General features: G+C 45.1%; 1 protein-coding gene across 4 annotated transcripts in view; it reads right to left on the bottom strand.

The window, feature by feature from the left end:
- Positions 1-896: 896 nt before the first annotated feature.
- Positions 897-21600, bottom strand: part of NR6A1 (nuclear receptor subfamily 6 group A member 1) — a 234421-nt gene continuing 213717 nt past the window's right edge. For 2 of the 4 annotated variants that reach the window (XM_058694158.1, XM_058694160.1), the window contains 6 exons: positions 20509-20663; positions 18866-19093; positions 17287-17541; positions 9788-9909; positions 8021-8173; positions 897-6133 (listed from right to left, as the gene is read on the bottom strand). In XM_058694158.1, the coding sequence (XP_058550141.1) occupies positions 6045-6133; positions 8021-8173; positions 9788-9909; positions 17287-17541; positions 18866-19093; positions 20509-20663 (1002 nt within the window). In that variant the 3' untranslated portion in view covers positions 897-6044. The remainder of the gene's footprint in view (positions 6134-8020; positions 8174-9787; positions 9910-17286; positions 17542-18865; positions 19094-20508; positions 20664-21600) is intronic. The other 2 variants (XM_058694161.1, XM_058694159.1) reach the window with 2 other exon arrangements.

Below are 21600 nucleotides of genomic sequence, written 5' to 3'. Positions count from 1 at the left end.
GTGTGACTTTGGGCACAATCCTTGACCCCTTAGAGCCTCCACTTTCTCAGCTCTAGAAAACCTCATCTATTTACTGGAAAGACAGATGTTAATAGGCTGGACCGTGGTGTCATAATAGGCAAGGTACCGCCAGCAGACTGCTACACTGAGATACAGCTGTCTTTCAGAGACGTGGCAGATGGCTTTCCTTCCTAAACTCCTGAATGTGGCATTCAAGGCTCCCAAGGGCTTCTCCAGCCTCAACTCTTGCTAATCCCTTCCATCTGCCACCATTCCTGCCACGGCAATCCCTTGTTATACCCAAATCTTGCGTGTTTCTGATTCAAAGCTGGGTGGGCCTTCAAAGATGTTGATCTCTCTCACCTCTACCTGGTCTAGCTTCCTTTCTGTCCGGTGCCTTTCTTCAAGACCTGCCTTCAACACTCCTCTGTGAAGCACTTCCTGAGTAGAACAAGCCACTCCCTCCTCTACACCCTTTCAACCTCACGTATGTCCTTCATCACAACTGGATCCCACTGTACCGCAAAGGTCTGTGTTTGCTTCCCCCACCAGACTTCGTTCCTCTAGTTGTGCCACCTTCTGACTGCATGACTTTGAATGAGTCCCTTCACCTCACTTCAATAAAACAGACGTAATAATCCTTGGAGCTCAAGGAGGTTCAGGTTTGTGAAAAGTCCCAGCGTAGCGCCTGGCACACAGAGCAGACACCTTACTCAGTACTGGGCCACTGACTCAAGCAGCTCTCAGTTATCCCTCTGCCAGACCCTCAGCAACAGGAACCGAGTGGGGAGGGTGTCTGCTACAAGCAGGAGCAACGGGTCTGAAGGCCCCAGCCAGCTCCTCTGGACACCCCACCATCCCTCCCCACAACCCCAGACAGGCTTCACAGACAGATGCCACGTGCAGAAGGATTCACATTTATTGGTTCAAATACAGTACCTAACATTTGCTAAACATGCATTTCACACTAATTGGTCACATTTCCACAGGTAGTCAATTCACAGAAAAGGGCCCATCCCTTGCCAGCTGGCAGGGTGGGAGGTAGCAGAGGGCCTGGGTAGCCCTTGGCCGGCCCTTTGGGGACAAGGGCTCAGAGACATCCCATTTATGCGATTCCTACACAGGACTGTGGGTGCAAGTGGGCCAACGGTAGGTAGCTGAGGGACACGTTCACTGATGTGTGTGCCACTACAGCACCTGACGGTGGGGTTGTGGGAGGTGGTGCTCCCTGTGCCTTGGATCACAGGAAGGAAATGGTGATCTCTGCAGCGGAGGGGGTGGCTAGTCCATGGCTGGGCAGGTGGCTGGGACTCCCCAGACGTGGCCCAGACATTGCAATGCAGCCACAAGCCCCTATCGCAAGCCTGGGATGGCAACACGGACAAAAACACCAACACCCCAGGGCAGGCAGGGCTTCTTTCCTGACAGAAACATGTAAACAGAGAGGGAGCTGCAGTATTTTTTTCCCACAGGATTCCTCAGGGAGAAATCGATCAGGATGTCATTCAAGAGGTAGTTTTATTTTTTTCTTTTTCATGGAAATTTGAGTCAACATTCTTACCTATTATAAGACATTTCAGAGAAAGAAAAAAAAAAAAAAAAAAAAAGGTCACCAAAGGGCAAAAATGATCCTTTGGCTGGCAGGGCTGGCTCCAGGATTTAGAAGACCAGCCTCCACCAGTAACACAACTTTCTTCTTGGGCTTGGAGCAAACCCTGGCCTACCTCACAGCTTCCCTTTGAGCCTGCAATTGATTCTTGAGCAGGCTGTGCTTCATTTAGGGCTGCAGGCCCAGAGGAGGGAGGCCAGACGGGAGCTGGATTGGGCAGAGGGACCAGGCATTTTTATGAGCTGGTATACCGAGGCAGAGCCACCGTGGCTCATGTTGCAGGACAGCCAGAAGTCTTCAAGTTCAAGGTAGCCCAGGTCTAGCTGAGAAGGAAGCCCCAGCTTGCTCCCAGACTCCACATGTTCTCTAGGGCTCCTGCTTCTGAGGAAACAGTCCAGGCCTAGCTCTCAAGCCCAAAAAAAGAAGCTGCTGCTTGTGGCAGCCAAGAGAGGGGTTTCTGGGGACCCTGTAATTAAATACACATCCCTGAGCTGTGGCCCTAGAAACCCTTGCCTCGAGGCTAATCAGTTTCCAGCACCTGGTGGAATGATTGCCGTTTCTCATCCTGAGACACAGATAAAACATCATTTCACAGACACTGGACATAGATGCTTCAAGCTGAGGAAAAAGGGAGGAATGATTAACTGCAAAGGCAGGGGGGAGTGTAGGAGATTCTCATGGATCAAGTTGGGGAAAGTAAGAATAGTGTGGGTGGTTTTTTTTGTTTTGTTTTTTTTTGTTTTTTTTAGTTTTGTTTTTTGTTTTAAAAAATCAATAAAGAAAAGTTTAATAAAAGAGCTGGTCTGAAAGCCTGGATTTCTTAAAATAATTGCAAAATTTTAAAAAGCAACAAGGAAAAAGGCATATAAACCAGGGGCCCAGAGCTCAAGACTTGGAACAACTGCTCAACTTCCTGCCCTACTGAGAGGCCAGGGTCCCCTTACTTCGGCCAACCTTGGACATGGCTTAGGTGCTGCCCAGTGTGTTTGTTCATCTGTCTCCATCTGTCCCATTCCTTGATTAGAAATCAAGAACAAACAAAGTTAGGAAATGGGGAGCAGAACAAGGTAGCTAACTCAGAGAGCCCAGGGTTTTAAGGACCTGGTAACGTATTGGCCATGGCAGGTACTCACATCCCTGAAATGGGGTGGCAAGTGAGAAGCAAGTCTGTGTGGGGTGGGTGACTGTCAGCAATGCCTTAGAGACCCTGAGATTCCCTTGATGCATCCTCTGGTTCTGGAGAACAGGACAGGGAGGTTCCTGCGTGCTGCCTTCTATCCCTGGAGGCTCGCTCACCTCACTTACGGGGCAGACATGGGGCCGGTGTTCTCTGAGCCAGGTGGAGTGCTTAGAGACAGGTTCTGGGGAGTTTCTCCAGACTAAGGGCGAGACCACTGAACCTTGTGAAAAATTCCAAAATTCTACAAAGGAGCCAGAGAGCATGAGTTGTAGGTGAAGTTCCAAGATTCCAAACTTTTATCTTGGGTCGAGAAAACACTTAATGGGAAAGGAAAGGAAAAGCCTGTGTGTTTCAATGCAGTGCACACAGCTTTACCACAGCTTTCAGGGTTATAATTTTATGGTGGAAAAACTCTCACTCAAAGTGAGCGCTGTTGGTAGCAGGGGATCAGAGAGAGGACAGAAGAGAAGGGAATTAGAGACAACATGCACAACTTTTTTCTTCTTCCACTAGCAAAAAGGCTACCTTGTTAACCAAACATTATGGGAAGAAAGGCAAAAAACAAACACACCAAACCTCCCCCTCCAACCTTTCTCTGTGTCCTTCAAACCAAATTCACAAATACATCTAGTGGCTGACCTAATGTCTCCACGCTGCTAGCTACACTCCTACCTTCTCCTCCTAATACCTGAGTTTGCAATGCAACACATTCACTTTACCCTGTTTAAAAAAAAGCCCACGTCATAAAAGGACTGGGTGCAGAAGACATTAAAGGCTGTCCACAGGTCAGGCTCCGGCTTGGAACACACGGCCACTTGGCTCAGAAATTCTGCAGGGCTCTTGGCAATGAATGGGCTCTTTGTTCTGTGGAATCTGCTGCAAACATTTGTAAAAATGGATTTGTACAATGGCAACTTGCAGAAGCTTTCCCCCACTCCACAAATTAACAACTTGCTCTGTTTAACGCTGCGTTATTGGAGAGACATGCTCTTGCCTTGTCAGGGAGCAATTTCCTTTGATATCCAACACAACCGGTAAAATGCTTAATTTAAGAGAAAAGCAATTTCAAAAAGTAATTTGACACATGGAGGTCTAGAGCAAAGAAAGATACTGCACACAGGAGCAGTCTTGGAGAAGGGGACTCTGATATATGTTTCCTCCCCTACCTTGAGGAAAGCAGCTTGGAGTCTGACCTGTAGCCAAAGAATGTGATCTAGTTGGTTAAATAAAAAAATTCAGGGAAACAAAAATATTGTGAACTCAGAAACAAACAGATACACACACAAAACACTTCCCATCAACTAGTGAAAAACATTCTGGTTGGAGCTTTTCCTGAGGAACATGTCTCTTTTCTCTTTCAGAGCAGCTGGAGAAATGGCATTAAGGAATAATAAATGCTCTGAGTTTTAGATCCATCAAGGGACAAAGTCATCATTCTGCCGGTACCCGTAACATTTCACTGGGAAGAAAAGATTACAATCTGACACGGACTACCTGGTATGCACATGATGTGGTGGCTGACTGGGCAAGTTTGCAAGGCCGGGTTGGGAAGAGAGCAAAAGACCTTTGAGTAAACAGGAAAAACAAAATGCTGTGGGCCCCTCAAGCCCACCCAGGGAGGCACCCAGTTAAGTGGTCTGTCTGCTGCACTGGCTGTGGGAGGCACCTGGGTATAGGCAGAGACAACTGCTCTAGTAAGGCAAAGAAAGGAAAAGCACCTGAAAGAACTCTAAGACAGACATGGTATGGCCGCTGGCCAAAGCCAAGAGGGTAAGGAACGTTTCCCAGGACTAGGTAGGGGCAGGTAGTGAAAGACTAGGAGGTCCAGGCCATATCTGCAGAGAGGGTAGCCGGACCCTGAGGAACATGAGGTAGTTTCAAGCCTCACCCCACCCCCTGCCACTTCCCTTCCAGGTGCTTTGGACTCCAGCCCTCTAGGCCTTGGTCAGCCAGGCCACTGATAGTCTAACAGGCAGCTGGGCCACTCTGATCCTTGGGCTTTCTAAGGAAACCTGGTCTCACTTTGGAGAGATTAGGAGAACTTGGGAGTAGAATGAAGAGGCAAAAATTCTGTTCAGCAGATGGGGGGATGGTCCTTCCCACTGTATGAAAGACTGCAGGTTTGGGATTCAGTCCTGAGGGTGGGACGAGATGGGGTGAGGGGAGGAACAGGGAAAGGAAGATTATTCTTCTGGCAGTCTGGCCTTTGTCCCACTACCCTTTGAAGAAAGCAAGGTGAAAGGAGAATAAATTAGCAGTGGGCACCAGGATTCAGAGCATGACATTTTGTTCAGTTTTTTTCAAAGGGCCAATAGGAAGCCAAATTTATAAGAGACAGACAGGAGTCTGAGGAAAGTGGACCTTGGTAGATCCAGGTAAAGAAACTAAGTAGCTGTGACCCCTAGGGAGCTGGTAGACAAGTCCCAAGAATTAACTTACTGCCAGGGACTTGTGTGGATGAAAAGTTGACAGTGGCAGAAACTGACGGTGGCGGTTCAGACGGTGGGGGCGGGAGGAGCCCACAGCATGGTGTGAGAACAGAAACCCTTCTCCCCGAGGACTTGTATGGAGGGAGGACACCTAACTTAGATTTGGTCACTGTGCCCTTCCCCCTCAACTGTCATGCTTTCCAAAGAAAAGAGATGGCTAAATCCTTATCTCCTGTCCTGTTCCCAGTGTCTTCCCCACTTTGCTTGATAAACCTCCCAACGCCACTTTGCCCCTTTATGATGTGCTCTTTTACTTTTACCTGGCAATTCGGTAGCTAGAAAAAGGCAGTTCGCTCTCTGACAGACTAATGTAGGAGTCTGCTGAGAACATGTGGAAAAAGTAGGGATGGTCACATCCCTCCCTTCCCACTGAGGTAGTCGTCTTTGTCAACATTATGGAAATATTCATCTCAGCCCCATCCCACCCTCTCCCTCAAAATACAAAAGAACTATCTCTAAACAATGACAACACTATAACATTAAACATCTTCACATTCTGTAAACTGCAAGGAAATGCATCGGCTGCATTTACACAAAAGCATGTGCATCATGTTGAAGGCCATACATTCAACTCTGTCGTGAAATAAATATATAGAAAAATGAGGTTAAAAAAACAGACAAACAAACAAAAACTCTTCTTGCTATGGAGGCGACCGGAAACACTGCTCCACAGCCTCCACCTTGGTCTCTCTGGCTCTTTCTTCTGGAGCCTGTCCTGCCCACCCAAGGCGTTGCAGTTGGCCCGAGGAGGGGCGCTGGGAACAGGTCATTCCTTGCCCACACTTGTCTTGCAGGAATGCAGTACCACCTTAAAGAGGAGAGGCAGCTGCTCCAGGGGTACATTCACCATCTTTCCTGGTAACAAGGTGGGAAAAGAAGAGTTAGCAAGTGGCTGCAGTGGGAAAGTGTAGCTGCCTCCTTCCTCTCAGGCTGGTAAAGGGAGAATGTTGCCTTTTTTTTTTTTTTTTTTTAAAGTTTATTTATTTTGAGACAGACAGAGAGAGAGAGAGAGAGAGAGAGAGCGAACAAGCAGGGGAGGGGCAGAGAGGGAGGGAGAGAGAATCCCAAGCAGGCTCCTTGCCATCAGCGCAGGGCCTGATGTGGGGCTCGAACTCACAAACTGTGAGATCATGACCTGAGCCAAAACCAAGAGTCGGATGCTTAACTGACTGAACTACCCAGGCACCCTGAGAGAATGTTTATTGCCCTTTTGAGTGATTGGAGCAAGAAAAGTGCCAGGAGTATCAGACAAACTGTGTTAACATCCTGATACTCAGACCCATTCTGGTGCCCTAGAGAGTCTAGTAATGGTGCAAGCTATAATCATTGCTACCATTTACTTGCTCTGCACTAGGTGTTTAAATGCCTTATCTAATGCTCACAATATTTCCATGTGACAGCTGGAACTTTTTATCCCTATTTTATAGATGAAGAATCTGAAACTGAAAGGTATTCCTAGATGTTCTCTTAGAGCTAAAATACCATGAGAAACATATTCTGGTTGTTTTTTTTTTTTTTTTTTTTTTTTTCCCTGTTAGATTCTCTAACTAGCATTCCAAAAAGCACTGTTCTTCCGAATAGTATAATGGGTGAGTAAAAGTACTGGAAAGAAAAGGAGGGGGGTAATCACAGGGGCAAGTAAATTTGAGAAATTCAGGGTTCATAAAGGTATACAGGTTTCTTTATTGGAGGACTTCACAGAGCATTCAGTGTGCTAACATACTTTGTAGATATCTGAGGCCGTCGTTCTTCTCCCTGACCGTATGTATCTTAGAGTCATGCCCAGGTCCCATGCCATATCAATTAAATCAGGATTTCTGGGGTACAATCCAAGCACAGATATTTTTTAAAAGCTTCGCAGGTGATTCAAAATGCTGCCAGAGTTGAGACTCCATCTCAGTATCAATTACTGCCCTCTCTTTATTTCAGAGAGCATCTGAATTAATATCTTGTTCAGTAAGACAAAGATTTGGAAATGCTGAGATATAAACTACCAAAGCACCCCTAAAATCCCAAAATTTTAGGTCCATTTCAGATCTGCTAGACTATCTAGGTCCAAAAAGTAGAAACAAAAATTCCTTTATCAGATTGAAAAATTTTTCCTTCAAAATTGCACTGCTGAATCTGACAGGAACAATCTTAGTCTAGAGGTCACATTTCTGTGTTTTCCCTCAGTGTATACTGGCTACTCTACACAAGAATCTTTACCAAATGAACTAAAGCAACCATAACAACAAGAATTCCTTTGCAAAGGTATAATTTTTGAGAATTATTTTAAAGGTATCACTTTAAATAAATGATCCCAGAAAATCTGTAAGAAATTTTCCAAAATGAAGTTAATTAAAAAAATTGAGATATAATTAATTCAAATACCATAAAATCCACCCTTTTAAAGTATATAACTCAGGAATTGAAGTTAATTTGAGAAACCCTGAGCCTGTTTCGCCATCCACTGAATGACCATAATATCACCAATCACTAGCCTTGCAGTTTGTTCTGAGATTAAGTAACAAAAGGCCACAAAGCACCCTGCACATCATAGGCACAAAGGAAATGTCAGACTCTCTTTCCCTACAAAGAAAACACAAAATTCTCATTATAATGTAACTTTTCTGAGGGCAATGGTAGAAGCTCTTTTATGCAGTTGGTGATGGGCCTGGAATAAGCATTTTGAAAACACTGTCTGTCTCATTCCCTCCACAAGCCAAGGAAGGTTTGGAAGCCCAGCACTAAGAATGTTACCTGCAATATAGCGAATCTCAGGTAAGCACATCATGAGGTCAGGAAAGCGGTTCGGCTGATGTGTGTATTTATATTCAGTGAAATCCTGGCAAATGTACCAATATCGCTTGTTCAGTTGTTCCAGCTGTGAGGCACTGGTCAGACCCCTGATATCTGTTAAAAAAACACACACACACACACACACAGGAAATGGAGGGGTTTTCTACTGGGGAAAGAACACCAGCTCCTTCAATATGTGCATCTTTCAATTAAAAGTTATTAAACATTGTCACAACAGGAGACCTTTTCTCTTTCTGACATGGAGGAACAAAACTCTGGACAAGGGAAGAGAAATCAGATACAGGCAAAAAATTATAAAGGAGAATCACTAGACTGAAACACTTGAGTGCTAGGCTCTATCTTCCTCAGCTCCTACATAGCTCCCAGCACAGTGCTTGACACAAAACAGGCACCAGTGGATGTTCAACAACTGGCTGAATAATCTACCTTTCATAATGTATCTTTCAGAGTATCTTTAAACTGGCCCTTTGCTGGAGGCCGATCAGAAAGCTTGCGGAGCCTACACGTTTATGCTAGGCATATACTCACACATGGCCTCCTATGTGCTTCTGCTCACACTATTCTACCTGGGCTGTCACTCCAGCTTTTTTCTATATAGATTTCTCTCTTTACATAAAAATGTATATGTGTATATATAATATATATGGACATGTATGTATACACACACACACACACACGTTTACATATACATAAATAAGAGAACATAAATATTCTCTCTCTATATATATCTTACCCAGCCTTTGAGGCCCCACTCAGATTTCTCCTCCAAGAAGTTGCTGCTGATCTCCCTCCCATCTGAGGCTCAAGTAATGTGTCAAGTGCCATTTTAAAGTGTGTATTTCTTGAGGCCAGAGACCTGGGGTCTATTTTTATTTAATGTCTTTAATGCTCAACACAGTGCCTGGTCTAGGGAAGGCACACAGAACAGCAGATAAATGAGTGGAGAAGACAAATGAATGAATAGTGGAGAAGCAGCAGGAGGAGTAGGCAAAGAGGAGGGTATTGGAAGTCTCGACTAGGAAACTGAACACAGGAAGAGAGTACTTTCAATGTTACAAGGCAGCAAAAGCGCCCGGTTGCACTGTGAGAGTACAGCACTCATACACTACTTTGGAAAAAAGAGAATACAAATTCTCCTCCACACTCCGGTCACTAGCAGCTACCAAGTGCCACTTTGCAGGTAATCCCCCACATAAACCACATTCGGCCCTCCTCTAAACAAAAGCCATGCTTGATATGCATTGTGTGAGTTCTTGTGCACCACCATTCTGCCCTGAAGGGGCCGTCAGAAGCACTGCCAGACTGTCACAGAGGTCTTATCTCCAATAGTTTCATCAGTCACCCTGGTCTTCTTCAGTTGCTGGTAAACTTGGTACAAATTTTAAATGACGCATGTACTGTCCTTGGTGTCTGTGTTTAAATGCATTAAAACTGACTAAACAAAGCGAATCCTTTTCCTTCCTCTATGAGTTATAGAGACTGTGGCATTTAGGTTTGAAGAAAAAATCCAAAGCATGCTCTGCACTATAGAGGGGCAGGATGAGGAGAGCACAGGCCTTTATCTAAGATTGGTACCCACATCGTGTGACAGATTCTGTGTGACAGTCCTGAGGGTAAAGGGGTGGGAGGTGGTGTGTGAAACGAGGGCAAATGCTCTCTGGCCAACAACAACAACAAAGTCCCCTTTCCTCATCCCCAGCTACTTACCTTGATTTAAGAAGTTAATTGCTTTCATGCAAGCGTACTCTTCATTGCTGACCTTTAGCTGATGGAACTTGTGATATAGGTAGATGAGCCGCTCGATCACCTCCATCCCTTCATCACTAAATCTGGGAAACAGACAGTGGAGGTCAAGGAAGGGAAGCCAGAGGTCTCCTATAGCTCCTTAAGGAATCTAGGATTGAAAAGAGCCCGAACTTGGGGGAAATGGAATCCAGAACCATTTGTGAAGGACAGGTAGCTCCATGGTTTGTCTAGCAGCCAAGAGAGCTCATATAAGCTGCTGTTCCCAAGGTCAGGTGGGGTCAATCAAATCTAAATTCAAATCCAGCTGCTCCAACATATAAAAGCTATAAGACTTTGGGAAAATCATTTGACCCCTCTAACCTTTGAGGTCCTCTTTTGTAAAATAGTAACACTTGTCTGCTTAGGGTAACAAGGGCCAAAGGCAGTCTGTGAAACGTAAATGTGGAGAAATATGACATTATCAAGGTACTGCTATTGTTGAAATGCAGTCTGCAGTGTCAACGGCAGCTGCCATGGTGACTCTATGTGAGCTTCTGCCACGATGAAGAAAAAGCTGACGGTTATATTTTTTAGGTTCACTGTTTCTAGCAGGGCTGAGGTTACACACAGTGAAAAAAAATGTTTGGCATCCCTGACTTCAGCTAGGGAGGGACAGAAACATTAACTGAGCCTCCATGTCATACCAGTCTCTGTGCTGGGCACTTTAAAAAAATACATTTATTTATTTTTGAGAGAGAGCATGTGAGTGGGGGAGGGGCAGAGAGAGGGGGAGACAGAGGATCTGAAGCAGGCTCTGTGCTGACAGCAGAGAGCCTGATGCGAGGCTCAAACCCACAAACCGAAGTTGGACGCTCAACCATCTGAACCACCCAGGTGTCCCTGTGCTGGGCACTTTATGTGTACTTTCACATTTAATCTTCTCAGCCCTATGGGCTAGGTGAGACTATCATTACCACTGTACAGACGAGAAACTGAAGTTCAAAGAATGGAGGAGACTGGTCCACAAGCATACAGTTGGTGGCAGAGCTGGAACCTGGAACCTGCGCTAACTTCCCAAGGCCTTGGTTTTTCCAACATCTACATAGCAGGTAAGACTCAATGCGGACCATGATCCTTTCTTTGGATCAGGAGAAAGCTCCTTGGGGGAAGACCAAGTTTTAGAAAAAGGAAGCCAAGGTTAGAGGACTAATCCTCTGGGTCCTAGTGGGGAACACCTCATACCAGAGGTGGGGACACCACCAAACCAAGAAGGCAAAAAGGCTTAATGGGGAAGCAAGTGTTTATAAAAGCTGGGGTCAGGGTCACGCTCAGCCTCTGCCCTTCCAGGAGTGGACTAAGGAGAGTTCCAGACAGGCCTTAGATGCAGCTCAGTCATGGAGAGAAGATGCTCAGCCCTGGGACTGCTCCCTGGTGGCATGTTCAGATCTGAGTACTGCAGCCCTATGCCAGGCAAGAAGGCGCTGTCTGTCCCCCTCAACACCTGGGGATGTACTACTGCTGTCTGGGCTCTACTACCTTCTGCGTTGACTCTGAAGGCCTTGCAAGGGCTTGGCCTCCTGGGCAAGCAGCACATTTTTTCTTCCCTGGGGAAAGCCTGGCCCTGGTTGGAGCCAGAGGCATCTGCCCTTCTCAGGCACCAGGGGGAGCTACAGCAGCAGCTACCTGCAATCTAGAGCCCTGACCCTTTTGCCCCAAAGTCTGGCTCCCCCTCAGTCTGAGCTGGGGTTTCGTTTCTTCCATCAGCTGATCTCAACAATGACGGCTGACTCCATTTCTCTCTGTGCCTGGCCCAACAGTTTTTATAACTTTATTAATGCTTTCCCAAACTGGCTGATAGACAAATTTATACTGAACAGCTCCTATACTAACCTTACCTACCATTCTACCCTTTGGTGAGCATTTGCTACTTGCCAGGTACTTTGTTAAATATTCGACACACATTATTTCATGGGATACTCCCAATACATCCACCAAATTGGTATTACAATTCTCTGTTCACATGTGAAAACAAAGCTCAGAGAGGTTATTTACTGTGCCCCTAGTGCATTCTTATATTTTACCCCCCTGACAACCATGAGATATCACCTCCACGTTAGGGATAAGGAAGCAAAAGAAGAGCATCTTGCCTTCCACAAAAGTTACATGGTAGATAAGTGGTGGTGGGTGGGGCCAAAGTTTAAACCTAAATTTTCTGATTCCAAGCCTGTTGCTTTCTCAGCACTCCATTGTCCACTCCCTGACTGTCAGGTCCCCACAGCAACTCAGCCCAGGGCTCAACTCAGCTACGTGCAGGGTATGCTGCAGTGCCTCGATGCTGCTGAGACATGCAGGAGGCAGTGGGCCTGAGAGTGAAGATCACATCACTGCCTCATCACAGTACTCTGCTGGCTACTTCTGTTCTTGAGAGGAAAAAGGTCTTTCCTGCAAATTCCCTCTAGGATCTGCCTGGAGGGGTGGTGTGGGGATGAAAAGCAGTAGGTCAAAAAGGAGGACACAAGCAGAGCGGCAATGCCAGCATCTGTCTGTGGCGGAGCAGTGTAGCAAACAAAGATAATGTTCTCTCCCTTAATCAGCAACCGCTTGCCCCAAGTGCTCCCTCTGGCACTGCAGAACCTGCAGGTGTGTGGTTATCAGCCGGACCCCCAGCCTGCGGTGGTGAACTTACTGCAAGGGATACAAAGGAGCTCCCAAGTGCCTGGCATGAGCACATGTCCCAAATCTGCCCGCTCTACTGGGGACAGCACATACTCTCTTTTCCAAATTTCCTAGGACAGGCAACTATCATGGACCCCTGACAGTGGTGGGGGGCTGGCAGCCAGCCCAGTAGCCCCCACTCAGTCTCCACAGCCTGACTGCAAAGCTTTCCTCCACACCCCGCATCCCACCCCTTGATAAACAAATTGTTCTCTGTTCCATGGGCCTGCTTTCTCCTCCAGCCGTGCCTCCTCCACATCTGCCCACTCCACAGTTCTAACGCCCCTGTATTCCCTGTCTGCACATTATCAGCATTTAAAGCCAGAAAGTTGGACAAACACACCCATTCTTCTTCGAGGTTCCCATTACATAGGCATGCTAGGACAAAGAAAACATTCCTGCCAGGATCCCCCAAACCACTGGACCATTCAGTCAGCAATTGAAACTGACACTATGTAAGTTATGTCCCATTAAGGGGGCTGAGAGGCCTAGTTGTCTCCTTTTCATTCAGCTAAATGCACCTACCCCCAGGAGCAGTCATCAGCCACAACCTTAGAGGAACTGCCATCTCAGCACCCACATAAACACTCCACGATGGGAGTAAGACTCTAACTCCAGGACACATTCCAGAAAGCCGAAGTTTTGAGAAGGCTAAATAATTCAGCAGAGGGAAATGGTAAGGATTCTGGGCTTTGGGGCACAACAGATCTAGGTGGTGATGTCTACTTCATCTCTTCCTAGGTTTGTAGCTTTGAGTTTTCACCTCTCTGACCCTCATGCTCCTCCTCTGTGGAACAAGGATAATATTAGTGCAGTTGCTTCAGGTGGTGGTGAGGACTAAACAAATAATGTTTGTATAGCACTTAAGATGGAATTTGGCACAATAAACAGTCTATAATTGTTAACTATTATCATTATTAATGGCATCATCATCATTGCTCCTGTTGCAACAGCAAAATGATTGTGTTTCTTGAACCTTACAGCTAGGATCTGAGCAGGGAAGCTGGGAGGCAACTTTTCATAGATCTGGCAGAAATGGAGCTAGTGCTTGTGAGATAGAATTGCCCATTAAAGCCCATCTAGTGCAAGGCATCTTCTCTTGAGAGTGAAGGAGTCTTGATTAGGGCCAGGAGCAGTCACTGGCTGGTGCTACAATCTGCTTTAAATCAAATTCACCCAGCTCACTGTCTGATAACAGCCTGATTAAGGAAAATGGGTACCATAAATTTGATTCAATATTTGAGAAGAGAAAAGGAGGTGGTCATGTATCATCGGGGAAAAGCCCTTTCATGACAGCAGGAACTTACTTGCACTTAAGAGTTGTGAAAAAGTAAAGGCATTTTGGGGGAGTAGGAGTAATGCAGGAGCAGGCAAGGTAGAAAAGAGCTATGGCCAATTACAGACTCCACACCCTGGGTTTCTAGCAGAGGAAGGAATGCTTTATACACTGATGTACCTGATTCCAGGGTTTTTCACACTTCCTTTTCCTCTGACCTCCAGGGCAGTTCCCCATGCATCTCAGGCTCAACAGACTCCAGATCAAACTCAGAGTGGCTCATCTCTTAGCCTGTTCTTCTCAGGCTCCATTATCTTGGCTAAGAGAATTGGCACTCACCTGCCTGGTAGCACCCCCACCCAACTTTCCACTCACTGAAGTCCCACTGACTTTACCTCCTTGTTATCTCTTAATTTTGTGCTGTCCTCTCTATTCCCATAGTCACTGCTGCCTTGTCCAGGCCTTGTTTTCTTTTACCTGGATTATGGAACAACCTCCTACACAGATACCATCCTCTAGCGTTGTCCATGCTAATCAATCCTGACTTTAGAGCCTCAGGGATCTTTCTAAAATGCTAACTGCCCATGTAATTACTCCACTTAAAAACATCCTAAGACTTAACAGTAGTCACATAAGATAATCCACATTCTTTAGATTGGCATTTGAATACCTTCATGATCTGCCTTCTTATACCTTTCTCTCCAGTCATTTCTCCCCTCATTTCTGTCTCTCAGATACATTCTCTCTATACAATCCACAGGATTGCTTTTGATTCCGTACACAAACCAACTATCCAAGATCTCTAACTTCTAGGACTCTGTTTTATCTCCTGCCTTCCTCCTGTTCTCTATAATCTACATATAAAAACCCACTTCAAGATGCAACTCAAATGTCTTATCCCCTGGCAAGCACTACCTGATTATGCAAGTAGAGGTACTTACTTCTAGTCCCTCATATGTCCCTCAATCTCTACCAGTACCCCCCTGGATTATAGACTGTTATCTGTTTCTATTTGTCTCCCAATCCCCTAAACCACGGGGCTCTCACCTGAGTCAGAAACCGTGTCTGCATCATCTACGATCCCAACACCGCTCCCCTGACATGCACAACAGGGTCCTAGTACATGGAATCAGAACTAACTTGTTGAAATTTAACTCCTATTTTTCCATGGAAGGATTCCATATGCTTTTAGCATGGAGTAGTGAGTCCTGACAACAAATCTATTTCTTATCCTCAGAATCCACTAGAGAGCTCAGCACCAATACATCGTCTAGAATTGGCACTGTTCAACAGAACTTTCTGAGATGATGGCGATGTTCTGTATCTGCACTGTCCAATACATGATCCACTAATCACATGTGGCTAGTGAGCACATGGAAATGTGGCTAGTGCTAATGAGGACTGAATTTTTCATTGTATTAAATTTTAATTAAATTAAATTTAAAAAGTCACCCGAGGCTAGCAGTTACTATATTGGACAGTGCAGCTCTACATTCTCCGTGGTAAGGAGGCTTCCTAGGAAATAAACATTCCCTCACTAATTTAGCTGTTACTGGCCCCTGCCTTGCTCTTAGGGCCCAAGGGACTGGATACAGTGGGATGGGGTGCCTTATAAAGCTCAAAGCCACAGAGGGCTCTGCATGGCCAATGATCCTTGCCTACCTGCAGAAGACCTGGGAAAACCCATCATTCTATAGAGACTGGAGCCCACAGGCTGACTTTGTAGACAGCCGCAGGCTGCACTGGTGGATTCCAAGCAAATAAGGAGGCCAGGCTCATTGGGCCAGCTCTACAAACCCTGACAGTATTAGCATTGCTAACTGCAATTCAAACACTTAGTTGGCCCAGCGTTAAGGAGGAGATAGGAATTTGATAGAAACAATGAATTAGAGGCTCAAGACAAGGGGTTAGGTCATGTGCAAAATCAGATAGCTCTGTTTACAGGTCAAAGTGTCAGCTGGGTTCAAAGCTCTGTCATTTACAGATTACCCTGAAACCAGTAAGCATCACTGAAAAGGAAATATTAGAAAATCAGAGGAGGGTATTGGCACCCTGATTCCTCCCTCCCTCAGCTTTGCAAAGAGCCCTTGAGAGTCTTGGAGCTTTACTCTCAGCTCAACACTCCCCCTGTCTTTATGCCATGGTAACTGGATGGCAGGGGAAGATGTACTTTGGTCCTGTGTAGAGAAGTGTGGGGGCTAGCACCCCATCTCCTTCAGCTTTCATTGATGGGGGTACCTTTTCTCCTCTTTTTCTTGGTGCTCTGGAATCCCATGACTTTGTTTTTTTAAACTGTTCAATAAAAGTGAATTAATGAAATGTCTATTGCAATGTGATTTAAGCTTTATTTTTCACATGGATAAATTAATAAGCCAGAAAAGCTGTATCAACTGATCATTTGTTCTGATTTTGGGTTGTCACCATGTGCTGTAGGTCTTCAAAGTGAGTGAGTAAAAGATTTGTGCTAGACAGGGAGATTAGGATCCTGGTCAGCTGGGATGAGACATTATGCCAGAAAACATTGAAAAGAATGGCTCAGTCTCTTAGTCCCATGCTGTTACCATCACACTGCATCTCAGATACAGTAACAGAGCCTAAGCTTTGACACCAGGTAGGCACAGGTTCAAATCCAGGCTCTGGAGTGTTGGTCCCAACACTCAAGGGCAGGTCTCTTTGAACTTCAGTTTTCTTATCTATAAAATGGGCATAACCACACCTACAATGCTGGAGGCTGTGAGAAAGAAAGAAGACAATCATATAAAATACCAAGCCCAGGGGCATCTGGGTGACTCAGTTGGTTAAGCGACTAACTCTTGGTATCGGCTCAGGTCATGATCTCAGAGTTTGTGAGACTGAGCCCCACACTGAGCTCTGCACTGGCAGTGTGGAGCCTGCTTGGGATTCTCTTTCTCCCTCTCTCTTTGCCCGTCCCCTGCTCACATTCTCTTTCTCTCTCTCAAGATAAATAGATAAACTTAAAAAAAAAAAAAAAAAAAGCCAAGCCCAGTGCCTGGCACACAGTAGATACTGCAGTGACTTCTAGGTCTTATTCTTCAATTGTAAACTATAGCTCAGAGCCCCCTCACCTTACAGATAAAGTTTAGAGTTTAGATTTTTGTTTTTCCCAGATATATTCTCTTACCTCAATGATCCAGATGTGATTAAAATAATAATAATAATAATAATAATAATAATAATAATAGCTTAGAACTCTGCTAAGGCATGCTGCACAATATTATTTATTTTTCACAACTACCTTGATGGGGGAAGTACTGGTATTATCCCATTTTAGAAATTCAGAACCTGGGGATCAGAGACTTGACCATGGTCACAAAGGTAGTCAGTGGTAGAGTGAGGATTCAAATCCAGCCTTGTGTGTGGCTTTAATTCCTATCCTTTGGAGTGTCAGTGGGGAGCACTCCATCCCCACCTTGCAGGAATGACAATGGTTTGGTTGCTTGGGACTTCCTCCCCAGCCAACAGCCCTTACCTGTGTAGTTCCTCATCAGAGGGTGAATACTTGGCAGTGACATCAGCCAGCTCCCCAAAGATCTGTTTGCTATAAACAGTGAGGGAAGACAGCAGGATTAATTCTTGCCATGTAGAGCTCAGGAGGCACGTGTAATCCTTGATTGAGAGCTCGCAGAAGAAAGGCAGTTTCTTGATCCAAGCAATCTGCCTAAAGAGCAGCTCATCAGCTAGGCGGCAAAGCAGGGCAAACAGCTCTGCCTGAGTCACAGCATACCTGGGGGTAGGGACAGTGGAAAATTACTTCCGGTGGCCAGAGAGAGAGGATAAGGGCACAGGTAGAGGCTACTCCTAAGAGTAGAAAGGGTCTCTGGCAGTGGGCTCCTTGCCCTTGATCATGGGTCTCCAACTTCATTCAATTGAGTCTAATGATAAAGCGGCAGGACTGGAGCCAGCAGCAAGCTCAGGGCTGGGGAGGTGGGTTTGGTGAGAAAAGGTTGTAGAAAGGAAAGGAGGCTTGGAAATTTGTGCAATTATTAGGGAGTATGACTTTTAATGTTGGTGTCCACAAATGTTCCATGTGTTGAGAGAAAATTCTGTGACCCTTGCACTAGTTTTGGCAATGAGAGCTCCATTAGGTCAGGTCTGGTACCCACCCAATACAGGGGCTGACAACAAAAATGAGCCTGAGGACAGATGGCTGAAAGAGAGAACATGTTCAGAAGGTTTTCCTGCTCTCATTGCACCCCCTGGTGGTGAGTTCAGGAACTAAAGTTGCTTAGCCTTTGTGAGTTACTGCTGTATGGAAGGAGCAGGGCATTTCTCATCTCTGGGCTGGATGAGATAGGGTCCCAGTTTTCTTTCTCTCAAGGCCCCTGGGCATGACTCTTCCCCACACCCCCACACTCAGATTTATAAAGATTTTGTGTGTCCTTCTTATAAGAAGATCTTTGAATTTCCTCCTCTGATATTGCAGACTAGCTTGAAAGATCTCCAGATACATCCTAGGGACCTAAGCTTGATAGCAAACAGCCTGTGCCCCAGGCCAAAGGAATGGGTGCAGCAATTGGTGGGCCTGAAGGCTGAACTAGTATCTACTCAGGTAGAGGTGACAGAGGATTTAAAGAGTATTCCTTCCACCAACTCAGGTCTGTACACAGAGCACATGGCACCAGGCTACCAATGGGTACGTTGGCTAGAGATGCAGATAGTCCACAACCAGTTAGTGCCTTGTTACGGAGCCTGAACTTAATGTATGATTATCCCCAGAAGTATATTTCATCTCTGACTCAGAGCCAGAGAAGCACTTCAGACCCATCCCAGGGCCTGGCTTACCTAGCTAGGCCCAAGCAGAAACAAGTCTTTTAATCCCAATTCCATAGGATTGATAAAACAGTCCCAACTCTATGAAAAAAGATGCTCAAGAGAAAAACAAGGGACCACTGCCTGCAAAGATATATACAGATTTGTCCTCTGATGCTTCAGTCATTACTCATTATCCCCTGACTCATTCCAAAGCCTAGGGTATTAGTAGCCAGGGATGAAGGTGGGTGTGGGGTGGAGATCATTTTGAAGTTGCAAGAACTAAATGGGGCACTCACCCATCTTCAATCAACATGGGCGTGCCCAATGGCTCCAGGTCCTCCGCTGATACCAGCTGGTGAATCAGACTGTACGACTGAGGATCCAGGCTGCGAGCTTGTGGGGGCAGAAGTGGCGAGTGGGCGGAATAGCTAAAAAGGTGCGGTATGTATTGATAGTGTGGAGGCACAGACATCCCCATGTACTGCTCTCTGAATGCCATGAATCCATTTAGTTCCACAGACCTACTGGAAAGAAAAGTTTCATTCAAGCAGAACCACGCCAGGTGTACTGCCTGCTCAAAGGAAGTGAGCCACAATGTGGCTAAGGTGTTCTTTGGCCATGCAGTGTGTCTTCATCAGGGACATAATTAACGGTTACATGCATGTCTCCCCTACTAGATAGGGACTCTGTACAGATGTGTGTATGAGTGGCTTGTCATTGGACACCCAGCACCTGGCAAAATAGGTACTGAATAAAGAGTGGTTGAATAAATTCTTTGTATAGGTGCCACATTTGAAGAGATTTTAATGGATACTCACAGACTATGGTCCACAAAGGTGTGGGGGTATGTATTTTTTTATTACTAGGAAAACTAAGGCACAGCCAGCCTAAGGGCCTTGCCAGGCCACAAAACAAATCCAGCACCTAGCAAGGAACCTGACATGTGGCAACAACTCCCCTAAACATTCAAAAGAAGGAACAAAAAAGGAACAACTGAAAGAACTGAAACAAAAAGGAACAAATGAATGAATAAAAGTTACCGTAAAATACCAAGAAAAAGGCAGATAAAAATCTGCAGGCAGATTCTTGGTATTTTCCTGGAGAAATCTAATCACTGGCCATTGGAAAAATCTAACCACTAACCACTGAAGAAATCTAACCACTCTGTTACCTAAAACAACAATCCTGTAGCTTTACCTAGATGCATTTCCTGTAACGGGCTGGTAAACTACAGGCTAATGGTACACAGCCACATTCATTCATTCACGTAGTGTCTGGTGGCTTTTGCACCATAATGGCAGAGTTGAGTAGTTGAGACCCAGACTGTATAGCCTACAAAGCCTAAATTATTTATTATCTGGCCTTATAGAAAACGTTTATCAATCCCTGTCCTATAAGAAAGATTTCTGCAAAAAGGAAATCTTCCCTGGTAGTTGATGGCTACATTTACACATAACAACTAACTTAACATTCTTGAACAAAGAGTCTCCAAATTGGTATTCCATGATAACAGCAAATTTAAATCACTAGCTTAAAATTTTTCAGTTTCTTAAAATTTATAAAGTGAAAATCTTCACTCTTGCTGAGGCAAAGAAATTAGAACTTAATTCAATATTGTCAACGTGGTTTGTTTTATTTCAGTGATAAAGTAAATGAGAGAAAAGAGCTACATTTAAAATGTTATTTTGTTAGGTGAAGAACGTATGGGCACAGACAGCAGCTATGGTACTTTATTAGTCTGCAAAGAGACTGCTGACATTTTCAAGGTCTTCAGCAAAAAGCAGGCTGTGAAATGCTGTTCTGTGTCATCCTGGTCCGTCCCTGCCCCAAAGACTGAGGGAACAAGAGTACAATGGCTGAGACAGCCCAGAGGTTCCGTGTGGGTCTGTGTACTCTCTGGGTGATCCCTAGATGATGCTGGGTTTGCCTTGAAGCTCACCTGGAGGACAGTGTGGAGCCCGGTGAGGGCTGGTTGCTCTCTGAGGCCCTGTTCCCAGGGGAACTGTGGTCGCTGTCACCATGGTTGCTCCAGTGATTGGCCTCTTCCTCAAATTCCTGCCCAGACATGATCCTTTCGATCTCCTCCTCTGATATCTTTGACAAGGAATTGACACATGTTAGACTGGGTGCCCAGGATAACCTCCGTTCCTTCTTTAGGACTGAGAATGTATTTAAAACTCACATTCCTAGAACTCTCTAGAGAGAAACCCAGATTCCCTCTCTTCTACCTCCATACCCCACAGTCTCTCACTAATCTTTTTTTTTTTTTTTTTGTCTCTCACTAATCTTAGGACAGCTCGGTTGCTTGCTTCCTAGCACCACAGCTCACCATAATTTTCCTCTTGTCCATTTACCCTCCTCTCAAGCCACAAAGTGTCTATGTTCTTCAACATTCCTCTTTGTCTTTGAGTTTATTCTTCCCTACCCCTGAAACACCACTCTTCAATAACAAACTCCTCCTTGCCTTTTAAGACCCAATTCAAATGTTACCTTCTTTGTGAACCCTCTATCACTACCTAGACAGAATTTTAGGTCCTTCTTCTGTCCACTTACAATTCTATGGATTCTGAGATAGGCAGAATAACATAGTGGTTAAGAGTATGAATTCTAGAGTCAGAGCACCTTTGTTCCAACACAGGTTCTGCTACTTTCTAAAAGTTGTACAATCTTAGGCAAGTCATTTACCTATTTTAACTTAAATTCCTTTATCTATGTGGTGGAGAGAATAATATCTGTCTCGTGGGGTTATTGTGAGGATTAAATTAGTTAATACATTATCACATGTTTAGAAAAGGGCTTAGCACATAGCAATAATTATGGAAGGCTGACAATGATATCTTCATCATCATTATTATTTTTATAGCATTTACGATAATGTATCATAAGAATACCCTCTATTAGACCTAAGGCTATGATTAGAACCTAGAAAAAAGTGCTCAAAAAATGCACGTTGGATAAACAAATGTTCACTTATTAAGTACTGTCCATGAAACTCCACATGGATTTTCTTAGTAAGAAAGACATTCCCAAC

The sequence above is a fragment of the Neofelis nebulosa genome, chromosome 12 (genome assembly GCF_028018385.1).
Source record: "Neofelis nebulosa isolate mNeoNeb1 chromosome 12, mNeoNeb1.pri, whole genome shotgun sequence".
NCBI lineage: Eukaryota > Metazoa > Chordata > Mammalia > Carnivora > Felidae > Neofelis > Neofelis nebulosa.
Note: the sequence above shows the minus strand (reverse complement) of the source record. Positions and strands in the feature narration are given on the sequence as shown.